General features: G+C 44.5%; 1 protein-coding gene across 1 annotated transcript in view; it reads left to right on the top strand.

The window, feature by feature from the left end:
• The first annotated feature begins 10,453 nt into the window (after positions 1–10,453).
• The window catches only part of SUGP1 (SURP and G-patch domain containing 1), a 94,300-nt gene continuing 80,647 nt past the window's right edge, over positions 10,454–24,106 (top strand). Inside the window, exons 1-2 of the mRNA XM_082268166.1 lie at positions 10,454–10,574; positions 22,358–22,523. Coding sequence (XP_082124292.1) covers positions 10,553–10,574; positions 22,358–22,523 — 188 coding nt within the window. The 5' untranslated portion in view covers positions 10,454–10,552. The remainder of the gene's footprint in view (positions 10,575–22,357; positions 22,524–24,106) is intronic.

The raw sequence follows: 24,106 nt of genomic DNA on the forward strand, positions 1-24,106 counted from the left end.
CGCGAGAGCGGCGCCGCACTGCAGCCTGGGACTTGTAGTCTGCCTATTGTCTGCGGGACTGGCGGCTGGGGGACGCGGGAGGGCGGGGCTGTGCCGTTTTGGGTCTCTCTAGGCTGCAGTGACAGATGCGGCTAAGGGGAGCAAAGTGCTGTGTAATGCCATGTACTAGTATCACTATTGTAGTGAGAAATCCAACATTACACGAATCCTTACAACTAATAAAGCCAAAATATGTGTATGTAGGGGTGGATCACTCCATGCTCAATGGGGCAGTGTCATCCTGGGGAAAAAGGAGGTGGAAATTGGAGCTGATCTGAAGTCCAAAAGTTTATGAATTGGGGTGATCTGAGGTGTAATTCAGGTGCAGGAATTGGGGTGATCTAAAGTCTAAAGGTACTTGAATTGGAAATGATCTGAGGTGCAAAGGTTCATGAATTGGGGGTGATCTGAGGTCTAAAGGTGCAGGAATTGGAGCTGATCTAATGTCTGAAGGTACTTAAATCAGAGATGATCTGTCTTTGGAAGCTGCATGAATTGGGGTCATCTGAGGTCTAAAGGCACAGGGATTGGGTCTGATCTGAGGTCCAAAGGTACTTAAATCGAAGATGATCTGACTTTCGAAGGTGCATGAATTGGGGTCATCTGAGGTCTGAAGGCACAGAAATTGGACTTATCTGAGGTTTGGGGTGCAGGAAAAAGGGCTGATCTGAGGTTTAAAGGTACATCATTGGGGTGTATCTGAGGTTTGAAAGTGCAATAATTGTTACTCATTTGGGGTATAACTGTGCAGGATTTGGGGCTGGTCTGAGGTATAAAGGAGCATAATTTGGAGCTGATTTGAGATCTGGAAGTGCAGGTATTGACCTAATTTGAGGTCTGAAAATGTAGGAGTTGGGGTTGATCTGAGATCTGAAAGACCAGGAATTGAGATTTATCTGTGCTTGGAGATGCAAAAGTTGGAGTTGATCTCTATTACTCACTTGCACGCTGCTTGTCAAATGCTGAAGAATTGACAGTTATTATGTAAAAGGTTGCTGACCCCTGACCTAAACATTAAATTGCAACTCCTGGACCCCCCCCCCCAACTACCCCCTTTCCTCCCACTTCTCCCTGACACATATTATCTATTTTTTTTTATCACTTTATACATACCTTAAATCAGTCTTTCTTCTGTTTATGCCCTTTTTTTTCTTGTCCAGGTCTGGCAGTCCCTAGTGGTGCTCAGATTGGGGCTTATACATTGACATGTAACTGCTGCTCTGCACAGCAGTACTGTACGCCTAGGCATGGGCGTCCGCAGAACTTTTTTCAGGGGGGGGCAACATTTTAAGGTCACCCATGTTCCGCCCCTTTTCAACAATGTCATTATACTTATTTTGAGTATTTATTTTTAAAGAGCAAACAGCAGCATTTACAGTATTTATAAAGCCTCTAACATAAAAAAAAAAAAATTGATCCTGTTACCTTAACCACTTGCCGACTGCCTAACGACTATTTACGTCGGCAGTCAGCCCCTCACAGGCAAAGCGGCGTAGTACTATGTCGCTAGCCTGTGAGGCTCTAGGGAGCGAGCACACGCCGCCGGAGGTGCGCTCCCGCTCGCTCACGGACCCCCCCCCGCGCAAATGCCCGGCGTACCCGATGTCCGCCGGGCACTCGCGATTGTCCGTTACAGCGGGAGAAAGGCAGGCGGCTAATGTAAACAAAGCCGCCTGTCATCCTCCCTGGTGTAAGAATGGAGATCATACGGTTCTGCTATGTAGGACCGTTGATCTCTGTTCTTACACCTCAAGCCACATCCAATCACAGTTAGAAGCACGCCCCTAGGGACACACTTAACCCCTCCCTCTCAAAAAAGTTAACCCCTTCACTGCCAGTGTCATTTTTACAGTAACAGTGCATATGTATAGCACTGATTACTGTAGTATGTCACTGGTAACCCCAAAAGTGTCAAAATGTCACTCAAGGGTCCGATCTGTCCGCCGCAATGTCGCAATCCTGCAAAGAAAAAAAAAATCGCAGATCGCCGCCATTACTCGTTAAAAAAAAAAAGCAACAAAAATTTCAAAAATCTTTCTCTTAGTTAGTAAAACGCAATAACTTTTGCGCAAACCAATCAAAATACACTTTTTGCGATTTTTTTTTTTACCAAACATATGTAGCATAAAACAAATTGCCCTAAAATGTTAAAACATTTTGATTTTTACATTTTTTTGGGGGGAATTTTATATAAAAAAATGTGAAAAATATTGTTATTTTTGCAAAATTGACACTATTTTTTTGTTTATAGCGTATGATCAAAAAATCGCACAGGTGATCAAATACCACCAAAAGAAAGCTCTGTTTGTGGGGAAAAAAAAGGACGTCAAATTTGTTTAGGTACAGCGTCGCACGACCATGCAATTGTCCGTTAAAGTCACGCAGTGCCGAATCGCAAAATAGGCCCTGGTCAGGAAGGGGGTCAAATCTTGCGGGGCTTAAGTGGTTAAAGCATGTTATACAGCCCAGTGCTTTGCTGTGTAATTTGGCCCCTTCTATCACCTATAATACCTGGCTGATCCTGCCTGGCTATGTCCTCCCCTCTGTAAACTGACCATGGTATACCATGGTGGCTGAGCCCTGACACTGTTGTCAGTTTACGTGCCTCCGTCATCCTGTGTACCCCCTGTGTCTGTGTTTTATAAAAATAAGCCATTCTTTACAAGTTTTCAGAGCGCCACTCATCGCTCATGTGACCTGCCGCCTCTCTCCTCCTCTCCCCTTCCCCTCCCGACTGACATCAGTGAAGAATCCTCGGCCCCACCTGCTGAGGCAGCTGTCAGACGGGAGAGGAGAGAGCCGACAGGTCACATGAGCAGTGCTCGACCCTCTGAAAATTGGTAAAGAATGGCTTATTTTTTTAAAACACATACTCAGACACAGGGACACACAGGATTATTAAACAGACCAGACAGGATGGTATAAAGTGGTTTAACAATCACTTGAAAGGGGAACTTGAGATTCCAGGGGGGGGGGGGCATTTGCCCCCCCTTGCCCCTACCTGCGGATGCCCATGCGCCTAGGCTTTCATGATGACATATTCCCAATGTCTGTTTCCATTATGGGAAATGGGTTGAATGAGGCTGGTTGTCATCCAACCCAGAAGAACAGTGGCATTTTGTGGACATTGGTTAGGAGACCGCACAAGAAAGAAGATGAGCACTGCAGTCCAAGCTCCTTTTTTAAACTGCTACCAGTACTGGACAGTTTTTTTTTTTTAACTGACTTTGGGCCTAATCATACGTCTTCTTTTCTTACATACTATCTCATTTAAATTTCAATTCACAGTCATTTGATTTTCTGATGAATCTAAACTGTTTATTTCTCTATCCAAGTCAATGTGAATATAAACAGAAGCAGAATGGATGCAACTTTAGGTATAACTAAGCGCATCGATTTAACTGTTTTCCAAAAGAGGTACATTCAAGGAATGCCATGAATGATAACTGTCATAGTGGCTTTAGCTCTTAACCACTTAAGCCCTTCCTGACCAGGGCCTATTTTGCGATTCGGCACTGCGTGACTTTAACGGACAATTGCGCGGTCGTGCGACGCTGTACCCAAATGCAATTGACGTCCTTTTTTTCCCACAAACAGAGCTTTCTTTTGGTGGTATTTGATCACCTGTGCAATTTTTTTATCATGCGCTATAAACAAAAAAAGAGCGACAATTTTGCAAAAATAACAATATTTTTCACATTTTTTTATATGAAATTCCCCCCCAAAAAATGTAACAATCACAATTTTTTAACATTTTAGGCCAATTTGTTTTCTGCTACATATTTTTGGTATAAAAAATCGCAATAAGCGTATTTTGATTGGTTTGCGCAAAAGTTATTGCTTTTACTAACTAAGGGAAATTTTTTTGTCATTTTTATTGTTTTTTTTTTAACGAGTAATGGCGGCAATCTGCAATTTTTTTTTGCGGTACTGCGACATTGCGGCGGACAGATCGGACCCTTGACTGACATTTTTGACACTTTTGGGGTTACCAGTGACATTTCTACAGTAATCAGTGCTATGCATATGCACTGTTACTGTAAAATTACACTGGCAGTGAAGGGGTTAACTTTTTTTGAGAGGGAGGGGTAATGTGTGTCCCTAGGGGCATGATTCTAACTGTGATTGGCTGTGGCTTGAGGTGTAGGAACAGTGATCAATGGTCCTACTCCTACATAGTAGAACCGTATGATCACTATTCCTACACAGAGGAGAATGACAGGCGGCTTGTTTACATTAGCCGCCTGCCTTTCTCCCTCTGCACTGACGATCGCCGCCGAGTGACCGAGATCATTTCATCCTAGTGCGCATGCGCACTAGTCTGATCCTCAGCTTCTCCATTACGTATCCGGGGCTGTGAGCATGCGCACTGCTGCGCTGCTCAGCTGTTTCTGGCCGGAAGTGATGAGGGTAGGTTTTTCTCACGGGGTAGGTAATTCTCACGTTACACCGGCAGGGGACAGATGACTAATGATGGGCAATTAACCGTAGTGTTTTTTACAGCCATTTGAGTGAGTGGACCCGCCCACTCCCTATATAAGAACTGTCAAACCACAACAAGGCAGACCGTGGGAAGTGTTCAACAGGAGCTTCTTTCTTTTTTCAGTACGGCGGGTGGCTGATTGACGATGGATTTACATCGAGGGATACTATTTTTTATTTTTGAATAAAGAACTTGTCAAAACTGTCTCATGTGTTTATTTTTTTGTACACTTTTTTGGTGAATGGGTAGGGGTACGATGTACTCGATACCCATTCACATTGGGGGGGGGGCAGGAACAGATTCCAATAAACCCCCCACCCGCGGACCCTGACAACCATAGCCCAGGGTTGTTGGGAAGAGGCCCTTGTCCCCATCAACATGGGGACAAGGTTCCCCTGCCCCAGAGCATCCCCCCCCATGTTGAGGGCATTTGGCCTGGTATGGTTCAGGGGGGGGCGCTCGCTCTTCCCCTCTCTTTCCTGACCTGCCAGGCTGCGTGCCTGGATAAGGGCCCAGTATGGACTGGGGGGGGGGTACAGCTAAGCTGTTTTTTTCAGGAGCTGGCAATTGTAACCCCAAGTCATTTTAAATGGGATTGAACTCTTTTTTTTTCCTTTAGAAATGTAATTTTTGCTGTAGCATATTTAATGCATGCTACAGATGGTCCACTTTACAGGCACATTAAGGAGACCATCAGGCACTATGTATATTTAACCGCTTGCCGACCCCCCGCTGCAGATTTACTGCGGCAGGCTGACTCGGCTGCGCAAACCGATGTAGGGGTACGTCGGCTCGCGGGAGCGGGGATGTTGATGCACGGGACCGGCAGCATCGATTGCCACCGGGCACCCGCGATTGCTCCTCGCTGAGAGAGAACACCGGTCTGCTGTTGTAAACACAGCCGACCGTTGTTCTCTTTGAAATGATCACAGAGCACCCGTTATCCTCCTATATAGGAACACTGGTCTCTATGGTCATTTCACAAGTCCCTCCACCATACAGTTAGAAAAACACTCCCCTAGGCTCACACTGAACCCTTTGATCACCCCTAGGTTAACCCCTTCCCTGCCAGTGTCATTATTACAGTAACAGTGCATATTTTTAGCACTGATTACTGTAGTAATGTCACTGGTCCACCCAAAAGTGTCAAAAATGTCAGTTAGGGGTCCGATCTGTCCGCCGAAATGTCACAGTCCAGCTAAAAATCGCTGATCATTGCCATTACTAGTAAAAAAAATAAAAAAATAAATAAACATGTCAATGGCTCCCGCTGCTGCCAAAAGCCAATTAGGAGTGCGAAATGCAGCAATATAGAAACTAAATGAAAGGTTTAGCACTAAGAAACACTTTTTGAATGAAAAAAGTGCATTTATATACTATATAGATCAGACCAAAATGAGGGACGAATGAGGAGGAAAGAGGGACATTTTTCCAAATCAGGAATAGTCCCTTGAAATCAGGGACAGTTGGAAGCTATGCTTAAACTGCCCCGGGACCTATTTCTTTTTTGCCGCTTACTACTGCTCTAACCACTTGCCGACTGCCAGCACTACATATACTGCGGCAAGTTGGCTCTGTCCCACGAAACTATGCTAGTGGGGGTGAGCGCACGTGATGATTGGCATCCGTGGTCGCCCCCTGTGGAGACAGAACGGCGGTCTGCCGTTGTAAACACGGCAGACCACTGTTCTGTCAGTAATGAACACAGGGATCCTGTGTTCCTCTTATTTAGGAACACAGTTCTCTGTGTTCATTCAGCAAGCCCATCCCACACACAGTTAGAAAGCAGCCCCTAGGGACACATTAATCCTTTGATCGCCCCTCATGTTAACCCCTTCCCAGACCGTTTCATTAGTACAGTAACAGTGCATATTTTTAGCACTGATTACTGTAGTAATTTTTATGCGTTTTTGTACTTTTGTATTTGTTATCTAAATTGATTGTTGAAACTGTTTTGAGGAACATGTTTTGTCTACTCTCATATGAATAAATATTTATTTTATACTCTATTGGAAGTTCGGTTGCCCTTATAGTCCCACCTCTAGGGGGTTTGCTGTTTCTATTGTAACCATTGGGATGATGGCCACCAGCATTCTGAATTCTAAATAGTTTGTGTATATTTCCTTCTGATTCATCCCAAAGGTGTTGTATAGGGTTGAGGCCAGGACTCTGTGCAGGCCAGTCAAGTTCCTGCACCGCAAACTCGCTCATCCATGTCTTTATGGACCTTGCTTTGTGCACTGGTGCGCAGTCATGTTGGAAAAGGAAGGGCCATCCCCAAACTGCTCCCACAAAGTTGGAAGCATGAGATTGTCCAACATGTCTTGGTATGCTGAGGCCTTAAGTGTTCCCTTCTAAGGGGCCAACCCCAACCCTGAAGAACAACTCCACACCAGTATTCCCCCTCCACCACATGATTTGGACCAGTGCACAAAGCAAGTTTCATAAGGACATGGATAAGTGAGTTTGGAGTGGAGGAACTTGAATGGCCTGCACAGATTCCTGACCTCAACCCGAAAGAACTCCTTTGGGGTGAATTTGAGCAGAGACTGTGAGCCAGGCCTTCTCAACCAACACCAGTGCCTGACCTCACAAATGCACTTCTGGAAGAATGGTCAAACATTCCCACAGACACACTCCTAAACCTTGTGGACAGCCTTCCCAGAAGAGTTGAAGCGATTATAGCTGCAAAGGGTGGGCCAACTCTATATTAAACCCTACGAAATCAAAGCGGCTAAAATAGAACACGAGAGACATATAGCGGAAGAGAGTAAAAAGAACCCCAAGAATTTTTTTAAGTATATAAACAGTAAGAAAGCGAGGCCAGAACACATTGGCCCCATTAAAGACGACATAGGAAATATGGCCACAGAGGACAGAGAAAAGGCGGAAGTGTTAAATAATTTATTTTCTTCAGTCTTCACAAAAGAATCGGGGGCTACACTAACCCAGCTTGTAAGGCTAAACTAAATAATACACCTCAGGAAGTACCGCCATGGCTAACAGAAGATAGACTTAGAACTAAACTAGAGAAACTTAACCGACCGGATGGCTTGCACCCGAGGGTTCTTAAAGAGCTCAGCCAGGTGATTGCCAGACCATTATTCTTGATCTGTAAGGATAGTTTACAGACGGGTATGGTGCCAGCTGATTGGAAAAAAGCCAACGTGGTACCAATATTTAAAAAGGGGCCGAGATATATCCCGGGTAACTATAGGCCGGTCAGCCTAACATCAGTAGTCTGCAAGATTTTGGAGGGGATGTTAAGGGACCATATACAAGACTTTAGTAATGAAAACTGTATTATTAGTAGTAATCAGCACGGTTTCATGAAAAATCGTTCTTGCCAAACCAATCTATTAACCTTCTACGATGAAGTGAGCTAGCACCTAGATAAAGGAAAGCCTGTGGATGTGGTGTATCTGGACTTTGTAAAGGCCTTTGACACCGTTCCCCACAAACGCTTACTGTACAAACTAAGGAAGGTAGGTATGGACCATAGGGTGAGTAACTGGATAGAGAACTGGCTCTAGGGGAGAGTACAGAGGGTGGTGATTAATGGGGAGTACTCGGATTGGGCGGGTGTGGAAAGTGGGGTCCCCCAAGGTTCTGTCCTGGGGCCAATCCTGTTTAACTTATTCATAAATGATCTAGAGGAGGGGATATCTAGTACAATCTCAGTATTTGCGGATGATACTAAACTAAGCATGCCAATATCTTCTATGCAGGATGTGGAAACCTTACAAGCGGATCTGAACATAATAATGGGGTGGGCAACTACATGGCAGATGAGGTTTAATGTGGAAAAATGTAAAGTAATGCACTTGGGCATCAGAAACACGAAAGCAAGCTACTCACTGGGGGGGGGGGGGACCTCTGGGTGAGTCTAGGATGGAAAAGGACCTGGGGATACTGGTAGACAACAGGCTTGGCAGTAGCATGCAATGCCAGGCCGCTGCAAGCAAAGCCAACAGAATACTGGGATGTATTAAAAAGGGGATTCACTCCAGAAATAAAGAGATTATTCTCCCACTCTACAAGACTCTGGTCCAGCCACATCTGGAGTATGCTGTCCAGTTCTGGGCACCGGTCCTCAGGAAGGATGTGCTGGAGAGAGTCCAGAGAAGGGCAAAAAAAAAATAATTAGGGGAATGGAGGACATCAGCTATGAGGAAAGACTACAAGCACTGAACCTATTCTCTCTGGAGAAGAGACGATTGAGGGGGGATATGATATCAATGTACAAATACTGTACTGGCGACCCTAGCATAATGAACAAACTTTTTAGAGAAAGGGAATACAATAAGACACGTGGCCACTCACTAAAACTAGAGGAAAAATAGTTTAACCTTAAAATATGTAGGGGGTTCTTCACTGTAAGGGCAGTAAGGATGTGGAATTCTCTTCCACAAGCAGTTGTATCAGCAGGGAGCATTTATAATTTCAAAAAACTATTAGATGGGCACCTTAAAGACCACAACATACAGGGGTATTCAATGTACGGTTAACAGCAAACACACACACACATCATAGGTTGAACTGGATGGACTGATGTCTTTTTTCGACCTCACAAACTATGTAACTATATGAAAACTGGGAAAACATTTTCGTCCAAAGAATTTTTGTACGATTTTCATACAGTGTGTAAGCTATATAGTATAGCTTAAATAGCTTGTATAGTGTGTAAACTTTCTACAGCCGATTCTGAATTTTTGTACGAAAATTCTCGAAAATAGAAAAAATTCCCCTAGAGTGTGGGACTTTGTAGGCAATAACCAAACCTTGAGTAATGAAATCAGTATAAAGTTTTATTCATGTTATACAAAATATATATAGAAAATTCTCGAAGGGACAAACTCCAAAATGTTTCTCGTACGGAAAAAAGCGAACGATTTTCGTTTAATGTGTACTGTTTTTGTACGATTTTTGTACAAGAAAAATCAGAAAAGAATCGCTTCTTGGCCTTTTGGCTAAGATCAAGTGTAAATAAATCATAAACAATAAACAACAACAACAAAAAAAAGCCTTTGTCATACGAGAATTTTCATACGAATGTTCGTTCATTGGTGCCGATTTGCTGTGAAAGGAGGCAAACTCTTACGATTGTTCACCTGATTTTCTTAATAGTGTGTACCCCATTTAAGACTGGTATGCCATTAAAGAGGAAGTAAACCCTCCTCAGGAAGTTGTACCTATAGGTAAGCCTATGATAAGGCTTACCTATAGGTACTGTAAATATCTCCTAAACATGCACCGTTTAGGAGATATTTACCTTTAATGCAGCCAGTGACGTCACTGGCGCATGCGCTCTGAAGGAAGGGCAGATCGTGCCGTTCCTTCAGAGCCCCGTGCCGTGACCGTCGGCTCCCGCGCGCGTGCGCAGGAGTGACGTCACCGCGGCTCCGGCCAATCAGATGGCCGGATGCCGCGATCCCGGAAGACGGGCGACTATACATGTCGCCCGTCATACAGGTAAGCGGACGGCACGGCGGGGGCTCGTTCTAAGGTAAGTATTTCATAATGAGCTACTATGCGATGCATACTAGCTCATTATGGGTTTCTCTTTCAGGATGTAAAGAAGAGAAGATTTTTTTTTCTCGGTGTACAACCTCTTTAAAGTTGATGTGTCCCAATACTTTTGGTAATATAGTGTACAGTACAGTACATGCATGGCTACCTTTAGGATGAGCTGACAAGGCTCGATGGGACTGTTCTTAGAAATCAATGCAATTTAGCAACTATGCAGGCCTTTCAGATGTGTGCAAACACAACACTGCTAGCCCTTTGCTTTTGTTATGCATTTCCCTCAATTAGATGTTTGTACGTAAACTTTTCATTGTTGGCCGTTCCTGATAAATAATTGAGTGCAGTTATTTCTGAAGAGTCCGACCACAAACTGCTCGGAATATCACACAATGCCAGCACCGGAAGCAGCGTCCTCCGGACTACGATTCCCGGCATGCCCCGGAACCGGAAACGCCTGTGATGTTATGATGCTCTAGGAGGGCTGCCGATCGGGAAGCGAGCAAGATGGATGTCTGGAAGGGTGCAGGTATTAGAGGGTTATCCCTGTGCATGAGCTGCATTATATCATTACGGGGAATATTATGTATGAGTGTCCTGGGGACCTAAGGGGACTAGATATTTCCAGGCCCCATTATTAGATGACTGTACAAAGCATTGTTGGGCAGTACACACAGAGCCAATAGGATACAGTCTGCAGTGTGTTTCTAGTATTGCAATCAGTTATTGTAGGCACAGGCATTTTACAAAGCAGCTATACAATACAGTGTTATTAAACCCAACAACTACATTAATTTTATTACAGCTCACCAATTCTTAGATGTGATGGCTGGATTTTTTTTTCTAGCCCCCCCCCCCCCCTTTATTTTCACCTGGTGATCTGGCAAGTAAATTTGCTTTTTTTCAACTTCCTTTAACAGATTCAGTTGTCCAACAAAAGTGACAGTTGGAGGGTTGAGTCAATCTATTTAACACTGACGGATACTTTACAATGATCGGATTCTATTCATTGATGTAAAACCTTTTATCATAAAGGAAAAATATCTGTTGTTATAACTGCCTAAAAAGTGTTAGGCCCCTTTTCACACCCCTTTTGTCTGTTTTTCATCCGTCCGTTGATGGATGAAAAACAGTCCTCAGCGCACCTCTATGGAAAAACGGATTTAAATGGATGGTCATCCATTCGCTTCCGTCTACATCCAATTTTTGGAATGATCAAAGCTCTATTTTTCTTTTGGGGGAAAAAAAAACAAAAAAAAAAACGGATTAGACAAAAAATTGATGTACAGTAATCCCCCGCTACATCGCGGTTCAGTTTTTGCGGTCCCCGGTAATTCGCATTTTTTTTTTTTTGTAATGTTATTTTACTATATAAATCATTAAAAATGAAAGATTTTTGTGTTTTTCATAGCTCTTGCTCTGTCTCTAAGTATCTTTTATGTGTTTAAATGAGTTTCTATTGTTTTAAAAGTGTGTTTAAAGACCTTAAAATGCTTCTACACGTACAGTGACAGTAAAAAAATCATGCCTACAATGCATTTTAATTGGGTTTTTCTATTTCGCGGAATTTCACTTTTCGCGGCTGGAGGGGGGTTTACTGTAAACGGGCAAGCGGTCTGTTTTTGCATTAACCACTTAAGCCCCAAAAGATTTTAACCCCCTTCCTGACCAGGGCCTATTTTGCGATTCAGCACTGCGTGACTTTAACGGACAATTGCGTGGTCGTGCGACGCTTTACCTTAACGAATTTGACGTCCTTTTGTTCCCACGAACAGAGCTTTCTTTTGGTGGTATTTGATCACCTGTGCGATTTTCTTTTTTTTTTTTTGATCATGCGCTATAAACAAAAAAAGAGCGTAAATTTTGAAAAAATAACAATATTTTTCACATTTTTTTTATACGAAATCCCCCCCCCCCCAAAAAAAATGTAAAAATCTAAATTTTTTAACATTTTTGACCAATTTGTTTTCTGCTACATATGTTTGGTAAAAAAAAATCGCAATAAGGGTATTTTGATTGGTTTGCGCAAAAGTTATTGCGTTTACTAACTACGGGAAAGATTTTTGTCTTTTTTTTTTTTTTCGGGACTGCGACATTGCGGTGGACAGATCGGACCCTTGACTGACATTTTTGACACTTTTGAGGGTACCAGTAACATTACTACAGTAATCAGTGCTATACATATGCACTGTTACTGTAAAAATGACACTGGCAGGGAAGGGGTTAACTTTATTGGAGAGGGAGGGGTTAAGTGTGTCCCTAGGGGCGTGTTTCTAACTGTGCAGGGATGTGGCTTTTCATGTAACAGCAGAGATCTACTGTCCTACATAGCAGGACCGTATGATCACTGCTGTTACACAAGGGAGAATGACAGGCGGCTTTGTTTACATTAGCCGCCTGCCTTTCTCCCTCTGTAACTGACGATCGCGAGTGACCGGCGGACATCGGGTCTGCCGGTCACTCGCGCGGAGGTGTCCGTGAACGAGCGGGGGCGGGAGCGCGCCTCCGGCGGCGCACGCTCGCCCACTATTGGCTCGTAGGCGAGTGACGTACCGGTACGTCACTTTGCCTGCATGGGGCTGACTGCCGCAGTATATGTACTTGCGGCGGTCGGCAAGTGGTTAACCACTTGGGTCCTGGAGCCATTTTTTTTAAAGTGATTGAAAAGGTCTCTTTTTTAAAAAAAAAATAAACATATTATACTTGCCTCCTCTGTGCAGTTGGTTTTGCACAGAGTGGCTCATATCCTCCTCTTCTCGGGTCCTTGATCAGCGCTACTGGTTCCTCCCTCTTAATAAGTGTCCCCACAGCAAGCTGCTTGTTAAGGGGGCACCTGAGCCAAGTCACAGCTCCTTGTGTCCATTCAGACATGGAACTAAACCCATAGATTTAACAGTTTCCCATAGAGCTGCACGATTCTGGATAAAATGATAATCACGATTTTTTTGCTTAGAATAAAGATCACGATTCTTGGTATAACATCTTTCACATTATACAAAAAAATTTGGGCTAACTTTACTGTTTAGTTTCTTTTTCTAAGTTCATTAAAATGTATTTTATTCCAAAAAATTGCGTTTAAAAGCCCGCTGGGCAAATGCAGTGTGACATAAAATATTACAGCGATCCCCATTTTATTCTCTAGGGTCTCTGCAAAAAAATATATATAATGTTTGGTGGGGGGGGGGGGGGGTTCTAAGTAATCTTCTAGTAAAAAAATACAGATTTTTACTTGTAAGCAACAAGTCTCAGAAGTCTTTAAAGAGGTTGTAAACCTCCCAAAAAAAAACAAAAAACCTGTAAGACAAAGGCATAATGAACTAGTATGCATCGCATACTAGCTCATAATGAAATACTAACCTTAGAACGAAGCCCCCGCAGCTGTGCCTGTGCACTGCTGACACAGCCGACATGTTCACCCGTCTTCCTTCTGGGTTGGCGTCCTCCGGCCATCTGATTGGCCGAAGACACGGAGAGAAAATGGGCGGAGCAGGGCGGAGTAATGGTCGGCTGGAGACTAGAGGCAGAGCTGGGATCGAAGCCGAAAGCAAGGGGAAACTCGTCTCTGGTGAGGGAGGGGGAGCGCTGTGTCAGGTGTAGTACTGGTGATGAGAGGACGGTGATGGGGATCCTCCTGTGTCCGCTATGGAGTTCGCAGAGCTGATCAAAACCCCCCGGGTGGACAAGGTGGTCCTGTACCGACCCTTCCACCCGCCAGTGGGCGTGACCCTGTGACTGACGGGTCACCATCTGATCCTGAGCTCCAGACAGGACAACAGTGAGGAGCTGTGGCTGCTCCACTCATGTCGGGCTGTGTTCTAACTTCTTCTTCTACCTCCTATCACCACTGTGAGTCCCGACTCTGCCTAATCCACACTGTTAGTGTCTTCTGCATTCCACCTAGAGAAATATCGCGATATATATCGTTGAAAACCAAATATCGCAATGTACTTTTTTCCCCAATATCGTGCAGCCCTAGTACACATTCCCACTTCCGCCTGGGCTGCCTTGGCGGCTCAAGCTGAAGTTCTCTTCTCGCCCTCCCTCCCTGTAATCTTCTGGGACACGTCTCAGGTCCCAGAAGATTGCCCGTCCACTCAGGACGCACAGCGCGACTCCCGCAGTGCGCACCCGGCTGTGAAGCTGCAAGCTGTCACAGCCGGGTGCCCACACTAGTGATGCCAACGCCACGGGGAGAAGAGGGAAAGAACTGAGGCTCCTGGCTGGATCGTGGGACAGGTAAGTGTGTGTGTGTTTATTAAAAGTCAGCAGCTACACTTTTTGTAACTGCTGACTTTTAATGAACACAAAAACAGGTGGAACTCCGCTTTAAGTGGTTAAAATGCCTTTATTTACAGACTGAAGTTCATTCTAGTGATCTAAAACTACTAAATGATACATTGTAAAACTTGTTTATAGTTATCTCTCAGCACATAGCAATGTTGGAATAACATTTGCTGGCAGCTTTTTTTGACAGCTGTGAGTGAGCAGAGTACAGCCCTGCTTTGTATATATCAAGAAGGAAATGCTGAATTAAGACCGTGAGGCTGGATGAGCTCGCAGTTTTTTTTAACGATTAATCGTGCAACTCTAGTCTCCCATAGCCATTACATTCAAAGCATGCCATAAATTATATCTTTCGCAACAGCTTATGCTCTCAACTGAACTGTCAAGCCCTCAGATGGCTGGTCTTCTAGCTGATCACATGTGTAGCACCATAATAACTGCAGATCAAACAGAGACCAAGATGGCAGCCTCCCTAACTAGGAAGAATAAGAGGATTTCGTTCCACTTTAATTGCATCTAACACTTACCTCTCCCTAGACTGGCAATCCTGCTGTCTAAAGCCTCGTACACACGCAACGAATTTCCGCCGACCGGTCGTCTGTCTTTTGTCCAGAGTGGTGTCTGTTGGTTGGAATGTGCCTAGACTGCACACGAATTTTCCCGCACGACAGAATTCTACTTCAGAAGTAATGTCATGTGTTGGTTTGCTTTCTTTGTGTTCTTTCTTCTCTGAGCATGCCCAGTCTTGTTCATAAGATTTTTCCCTGTCGAAATCTGTACTGACTGCACGAAAATCGGACGTGTTTTGACGGAGGACAAAAATTTTATAGCCTGCACACCAGGATTTTTTCGGCCGAAAAGTCGGAGTCGGTTGTCGAGAGCACCATACTAACAAGCTGAAAATCGGCAGATCGGTCGTCGGACGAAAATTCCCAGACAAATTTTGACTCGTGTGTACGGGCCTTAAGAGTGTCTGTGTTGCTCCTCCATCCACAGTGGAGAGCTACTTGGACAGGAGGTGTGTTACTGACTGGGTCACCAGGTGAAAAAAGCCTAGAAAAAGAATGCAGCCACCACTGTTACAGATTGATAAGCTTCAGTATATTGAAAGAGGGGGTGCCAGAGATAATACCACAAAGAAATGGTACCCAAGTCCTATCAAATTGAAGGAGAAGTGAACTGAGGCTAATATGGACTTTCATGGTACCGTACAAAGGCTTGACATAATCATTAAGCTTAAAAATGTAATTTTATTCCAACAAAATATTAAAACCTACAAACATCTAAAAAAATAGACACGGTAGACTATGTCCTAAACATTTGGCTCTAAAAAAAATCACAGATGGGATGACCTTTGGAAGATGACCATTGTCAATTTTAACATCTATCATCTGAATGTTGGGCGCTGGATATGTTTCGCGGGGATACCACCGCATTCTTCAGAAGCTTATTCTTTACTATTGTAGAGCAATCATCACATTCAATACTGTAATATAGAATAAAAAGGAAGGAGAACATTAATTAAGAATACAAAATATAGTAAGATATACTTGAAATCCTATGCACACTGTCTTACCCAGGGTGAGGCCAACTTCATGAACCCAAGAAGGTACAAGTCTGTCCTGGTGAATGCGGGAATCCCACATGGAGGGGGCACACAGTCCTCCGTCGGATAAGAAGATGGTAAAGGTAATATATTGAAATAATATACAAACTTGTCGAACACAGATGGTGTTTACATAAATGTATGTTATAATGCACCGTCACAAGAAATGCAGAACATCTGAGTCAGGTCCTCTCAAAGTTAAATCATGGCAAGGAGGTTATCCTGCCACAAAAATTCTATGCTGCAAGAACAAGGTGAGAAACATCCATAGATAAAGTGCTATTATATCCCCCAAGCTCACAGCCTCCATATATTATTGGTATATCCAAGCTTTACCTTGTAGAGTAGGTATAAGAAGGATGAAACATCTAAATATATCTATGGCAGTGTAGAGTTTCCTAAACCGTGTTGTCTATCGTCACATATACCTAGGGTGGGCAAACCACGGGGATATGATATTTTAATGAACCTGATGCACAGATATAACAATCATCAATGTGCAAGTAGCATCACTTTTATAATGGCAGAAAACATGTATATCCAATGCTCAGCTTTGAGGGTCAGAGCATAAAAAAGGGACTGAATGCCTTAGAAAGGTCAGGCTGATGCTCAGGGCGTGTCTCGCAAAGACTTCCCTAAGAATAGAGAGGTGCAGTGATCACAATCTGTGGTCATAAAGAATGTATGTAGCAGAATTGTCAGTCTATGGGGGACTCCACCTCACCTGCCATCCAAGGAGGAACTGCATGACCCCCCCCCCCCGTATTTGTGTGGGGCTCCTGCCCAGCGCTGCCCGCATTGCCATAGTGGCGTGTGATGTCACTGGCCTGGCCCTGTAGTACGCATGCGCGAAGTCGGCCAAATGGGCACCCACTCACCCAAATGGGATGTGACTCCCTCTCCAGTGTAAGCCAGCCGCCCAATGGACGGTGATGGGAGGGCCACAGAGTTACCGCAGCCCGCCCATCAGTATGGCGCTGCACATCCACTGGAACAGACCAGATCGGGTCATCACACAGGAAACCACACCCTGAGTGGGCATAAGCCCAGGGCAGCCATCATGGAACTGGGCAAAGTGGAACAAAATAGAATAAATATAAATTCACCATAAATACCATACAGAAATTATGTCCTCCTTTGTCCTTGAAGTAATTTCACCAGATCCCAGGGGAGGGAACTGGGACAAGCGTATACTTCAACACGAGACCCTATGGATCGAACGTTTAAATGCTATGGTGCCCCTTGGGCTTAATCAGGTGAATTCTTATAAACCCTTTTTATGATTTTTCATCAAGTTTTATTTTCAATAAGACCAAGTATTCTCGTTGCCCTCTCCCCTTTTTCCTTTTTTATGTCTTTCTATAGCCCTATCCCGTCTGCAATCTAAAGCGTGATCCAAATAAGTGTGACCTACTAAGGTCCAGCACTTTTTGTAATGATTTATCTCTTATATTTTCTTCTTTATATTATTGTACAAATTGTAATATGCAAATGTAATCAATGTGAAAAACATTTTTTGTCACAATGTTCCTACATTCTCGTGGTGCTTTCCTATGCACACTGTTTTGGGCATCTACCCATTTTTAACATGGCTGCCATGGGCCCCCTATGGGATTTTTGCCTTATGCTATCATGGCTACTGTGGACCCTGTTTTGATTAGGCTGTCCCAGGTGTTTACCTTATTTTGTTTTGTTCCACTTTGCCCAGTTCCATCGTGGCAGCCTTGAGCTTTTGCCCACTCAGGGTGTGGTTTCCTGTGTGATGACCCGGTCCTGTCTATTCTGGTGGATGTGCAGGTCCGTAGTGATGGATGGGCTGCGGTAAGTCTGTGGCCCTCCCATCGCTGTCCATTAAGCGGCTGGCTCACTGGAGGGGGAGCCGCATCCCTCTGGGTGAGCGGGTGCCTGTTAGTCGGACCTATGGGCAGGAGCCCCACAAATAAAGGGGGGAGGGGTCATGCAGTTTTCTGCATGAGGCCATTGAGTGAGGCCATTCCTCCTTGGATGGCAGCTGGGTTGGAGTCCCCCATAGACTGACAACTCTGCTACATACAGTACATTCTTTATGACCACAGATTGAGATCACTGCACCTCTCTATTCTTAGGGAAGTCTTTGTGAGACTTGCCCTGAACATCAGCTTTATCTTTGCTAAGGGTTCTTTTACACTGGTTTTTCCACACGGCGGACTCTGTTCTGCTCAGCAGGGATCGATCCACCTTTCTGCTCAGCAGCTCTGTGTGCAGAGACGGAGCTGTCAGATCCCCGCTCTCCTCTATGAGAGATCGGGTGAAAACAGACAGCCAGTCTGTTTTTCATTCGATCCGATCCTCCAGACGGATGGAAAACAGGTATTCCATCCGTCTGGATTTCACAGACCGGATCGGATCGGAGAGCAGCAGGTGTCAGCGAGCATGTCATAGGATGCATGGAGCATCGGATCAGGTCCGCCTGAAAAACCCGACAGGCAGACTTAATCGGAAAGCCCATGTGAAAGGGGCCTAAGGCTTCATTTCTGCATTCAGTCCCTTTTTTATGCTCTTACTGACCCTCAAAGCTGAGCATTGGATATACTGTACATGTTTTCTGCCATTATAAAAGTGATGCTACTTGCACATTGATGATTGTTATATGTGTACATCAAGTTCATTAAAATATCATATCCCCGTTGTTTGCCTACCCTAGATATATATGTGACAATAGACAACACAGTTTAAGAACTCTACACTGCTATAGATATATTTATCTTTCATCCTTTTTATACCTACTCTACAAGGTAAAACTTGGATATACTCCTACTATATGGGGGCTGTGAGGTTTGGCGCTATAATTATCAAATAGCACTTTATCTATGGTTGTTTCTCCCATTGTTCTTGAAGCATATTATTGTCATGGTAGGATTATCACCTTGCCATGATTTAATTTAAACTTTTGAGAGGACCTGACTCAGATGTTCTGCATTTGTTGTGACGGTGCATTATAACATACATTTATGTAAACACCATCTGTGTTCGACAAGTTTGTATATTATTTCAATATATTACCTTTACCATCTTCTTATCAGACGGAGGACTGTGTGCCCCCTCGGTGTGGGATTCCCGCATTCGCCGGGACAGACTTGTAACTCTTGGGTTCATGCAGTTGTCCCTCACCCTTGGTAAGACAGCGTGCATAGGATTTTACTATATCTTACTATATTTTGTATTCTTAATTCATTTTCTCCTTCCTTTTTATTTTGTATTACAGCATTAAATTTGATGATTGCTCTATAATAGTATATAATAAGCTCCTGAAGAATGCGGTGGTATCCCCGCGAAACATGTAGAGCGTCCAACATTCAGGTATATGTTAAAATTGACAATGGTCGTCTTCCAAAGGTCATCTCATCTGTGATTTTATAGAGCCAAATGTTTAATACACAGTCTAGGGGGTCTATTTTTTAGATGTTTGTATGTTTTAATATTTTGTTGGAATAAAATTACATTTTTAAACTTAATGATTATGTCAAGCCTTTCCATGAAAGTCCATATTAGCCTCAGCTCACTTCTCCAGCAGTGGTGTATTTAGGTTTTGTGCTGCCCTAGGCCTGACTAAGTTTGTGCACCCCCTAATTTCAATATGACCCACCCCTTCCTGTAAAGACCACACCCCTTACGGTTTATGACCCGCCCTGTCATCTGTACATCACAGACCACAACCACAGTCTATCTGTGCCCATCAGCATATCCTTATCAGTTCCCATCAGTGCAGCCTCATCAGTGCAGCATATCAGTGTGGCCTCATCAATGGCCATCAGTACAGCCCCATCAGTGGCCACCAGTGTAGCCTATCAGTGCCCATTAGTGCTGCCTATCATATCGGCAGGTAGCAATGTGACTGCTTAATGGGGTTGCCAGACTTATTTGCCTCCTGGATCCTGCCCTCTGGCCCTATTCGCCCCATAATACTGGCGCTAAACTAAAAGTGGAGCGCAAGCTGGCGGGGACCCTTTTCGTGCTGGAGCTGGGAGGAGGCTGGTTTTTTGCTGCCCCCCTGCAAAGTGCTGCCCTAGGCCTGGGCCTTGTCGGCCTAGGCCAAGATACAGCACTGTTCTCCAGTCTCCCATGCAGGGCCATCTTTTACCGGCACAAGGATGCACTTGTGTTGTCCCATTCATTTCTACCTGGACACGCAGCTGCATAGACACAGCTGCTGTGTTCTTAAATGACGTGGGTTCTGATCCCACAACTCACCCTGTTTGTGTTCAGGGACACAGCGGCTTTGTACGTGCAGCCATGTTTGGCAGACGGCCCTGCACAGGTGAAGCATATGTGCATGTGTTTCTTAGAAGTTGCTAGGGGCTATCTGTAGGGGAGGGAAGGGGGGGGGGTATTGATTCCATTGTTCACCAATGTAATGGGGCCCTTTTTCTTATGAACACCAGTGTAAGGGTTAACTGCTGGGGGTTAAATGTAAGTAACTGCTAACACCAGTGGTGTTTTGATCTCCTACTGACTACCGATGTAAGGGAGCATTCTTCTCCCTTACCACCAATGTTGGGAGAAATGTTTCCACTAAAAGCTAACATAATGGGCATTCTTACCTCTGCCCACCAATGTAACTGTGCTTCTTACCTCTGCCCACCAATGTAACTGGGCTTCTTACCTCTGCCCACCAATGTAACTGGGCTTCTTTCCTCTGCCCACCAATGTAACTGGGCTTCTTACCTCTGCCCACCAATGTAACTGGGCTTCTTACCTCTTCCCACCAATGTAACTGGGCTTCTTACCTCTGCCCACCAATGTAACTGGGCTTCTTCCCTCTGCCCACCAATGTAACTGGGCTTCTTACCTCTGCCCACCAATGTAACTGGGCTTCTTACCTCTGCCCACCAATGTAACTGGGCTTCTTACCTCTGCCCACCAATGTAACTGGGCTTCTTACCTCTGCCCACCAATGTAACTGGGCTTCTTACCTCTGCCCACCAATGTAACTGGGCTTCTTACCTCTGCCCACCAATGTAACTGGGCTTCTTACCTCTGCCCACCAATGTAACTGGGCTTCTTACCTCTGCCCACCAATGTAACTGGGCTTCTTACCTCTGCCCACCAATGTAACTGGGCTTCTTACCTCTGCCCACCAATGTAACTGGGCTTCTTACCTCTGCCCACCAATGTAACTGGGCTTCTTACCTCTGCCCACCAATGTAACTGGGCTTCTTACCTCTGCCCACCAATGTACCTTTCTGAGGGGGAATTCTTCCCGCTAATCACCAGTGTATAGGGGGGGGGGGGAATTATTCCCTCTAATCACCATTGTTTGGGGGTTATCCTCCCTCTGATCACTAATGGGGGGGGGGGGAGGGGGTGGTGGATTCTTCCCTCTGATCACCATTGTATGGGGCGGGGGATTCTTCCCTCTGATCACCGTTGGGGGGGGGGGGGGGAGGGAATTCTTCCCTCTGATCACCATGGTATTGGGGGGGGGGGGAATCCTTCCCTCTGATCACCATGGTATTGGGGGGAGGGGGGTTCTTCTCTCTAAACACCATGGTACTAGGGGATTCTTCCCTCTGATTGATCACCATTGTATGTGGGGGGGGGGGGATTCTTGGATTCTTTCCTCTAATCACCATTGTATGGTGGAAGGGGAGGGAGGGATTCTTCCCTCTGATAACCATTGTGGGGGGGGGGGATTGTCCTCTGATCACCATTGCATAGGGGCAAATCTTCCCTCTGATGTACCACTGTCCTGTTGTACAAATATGATCACCTATAAGCTTGCTTCTTTTGTGTGCACAAAATGAGGGGACGATTGATTAAAATCCACCTGTGTGCTCCCAACCTTAGGATGCATGGTTGATCAAAACAGCTTGCAGGCTGATCACCATTGTAAGGGGGGGGTTCTTCTCCCTGATCACCATTGTAGGGGGTGGGGGGGAATTATTCCCTCAAATTACCATTGTATGGAGGGGGGGGGGGATTATTCCCTCAATTACCATTGTATTAGGTGGGGATTCTTTCCTCTGATCAGCATTGTAGAGGGGGAAATCTTCCCTCTGATGTAACACTGTCCTGTTGTTGTACAAATATGATCTCCTATAAGCTTGCTACTTTTGTGTGCACAAAATGAGGGGGCGATTGACTAAAATCAACCTGTGGTGCGCCGAGCCTTAGGATGCATGTATGATAGAAACAGCTTGCAGGCTTCAGACTAGTGCTCTCTGCAGCTTTCTGCAGTATCATATGCCCACACAGAAGGTACATATAGTAACTGTGTGCTATCAAAGGGTTGTATTGCAAAAAATAGTTCCTTGAGTTATGTACCCCAAATATAGGTTGGTTAAAAAGTGTTATAGTTTCAAAGTTTGGCTGAGTTACTGTTGAATCTTCTAAAACAACTTATGTAATATGATGGCTAAAAAAACATATTCAACCTTTTTTAGGATTGGGTGGAAGACGGTTTGGATCTGCTCCTCAGAAACCGGTGAAACCAAGTGATTATATCCAGTACCAAGAGGAGCTTATAGAGAAGAAAAAGAGAGAGATTGAGGCCAAAACACAACAAGCAGCTCTGAAATCTATTCAAAGCACCCCAGTTAAAGGTGCAGAGTAAGTAACCAAGTGTTTCCACATTATGTAGATGTCTATATTAGTAATAAGTATGGGTTGCAGACTTGACTACTGCTCACTACACACGGACTGAAAATAGTCTGTTTGACAGTTACCGCCCGATATTCGGCTCATGTGTACAGCTACTCGTCCGACAGAAAATGGTCTCACGACCGTCTTATGTCAATGAGCATGCTGGAAAACCAGCAGCCAATCAGCATCCGATCAGCGCTCACAGCCAATGGCTGTGAACGGTGACTAGTGTGTTCTGACAGGGGGACGGTCCCTTGTCAGACACAATAGCACAGCGGAGGTTGCTATTGTACATCGCATAGTTAGCACCGGAATTGCCTCCATTTTTTTTCCGTTCAGCCCACTGGTTTGAATGAAAAGAAACTGCCTGTGTGTACCAGACTTCCATTAAATGGCTTTAGATGTCTTTGCAATGGACAGCATACTCATTTGAAGATAAATCGTTTTTGGATTTTGAAGTCTGAAGTTAAAATGATTCTCTGCTTCACTGTAACTATGTTTGTTTCTTGCATTCTCTATTAATCCAAGAATATATTTTACATCATAAAATAAGAGAGAAAAAACAACATAATTTCTGGGTAAACAAACCAAAGAAAAATTGTGCAACACAGTCAACTACATAGTGTAGAATGTATAGGTAGAATAGCTAAGTAATAAAATCCAAACATGATTCACAATAAAATATACCAAGGAAGGAATATTCAGATTAAAATTGGTTGGTATTTCTAAGCCAATAGCCAGGGACTTTCCATGTGGCACACCCAGAAGTGTCGTATGGCAAGTGTGCTACGATTTTCATGACACAAATTTCACTTTCCGGTTTCGACATCTTTTACAGGGGGGTGCCGTTTTTGTTTTTTGTGTCTTCTAGCAACAGGCGTTACTTTGTGTTGTCTAAGTTGGTATGATGTTTCATGAAAACTTTTAGTGCATTTTGCCCTATAGTCACAGGAAGGACCACTGTTAGGCTCCTTCCCTTACAGGTAAGTGCACATGCACAATGGAGTTAGACTGGGATATCAGGAGATAAGTCTACAAACTGCTGTAACCAGGATGGAAGGGGTGGTAAGTGCACTCTTTTATGCTGGTCAGTTGCCCCAGACATTTACAAGTTCAGCAGGTGGTTCATGGGGCCAGCATGTCAGAGTGGAGGGACGGGAGGACCCACTGGACAGTAAGTTCTTTCTTCACTCCATTTGCACTATGGCTTCAGGTGATCCATTTTTGCAATGTCTGCAAACTGTTACTGGTGGCATCCCTCCCATGTTCTGATTACCCACTGCCAGCTTCAGGTATTCCAGGGCCACCCTCATCCCTGTACCTCTTGCCATCCGTTTAGGGAAGGTTTTGTGCTACAGTAAGAACGTGTTTTTTCTCAGCCACAAACAAGTAATAAATGCCCACCCCTCTCTTCTGTGCTCTTGGATCAGACTTTCCAGGCATTGGGCACAGTCTCAGCAATTAAATTGGAGGCGGCAAATGCAGGATTGGCAATCTCGGGGAGCAGTGACAAAGCAGCGACATCAACTTTACTTCAGCAGAATGAGTGG

The sequence above is a fragment of the Pelophylax lessonae genome (genome assembly GCF_965119305.1).
Source record: "Pelophylax lessonae genome assembly, chromosome: 1".
Taxonomy (NCBI): Eukaryota; Metazoa; Chordata; class Amphibia; order Anura; family Ranidae; genus Pelophylax; species Pelophylax lessonae.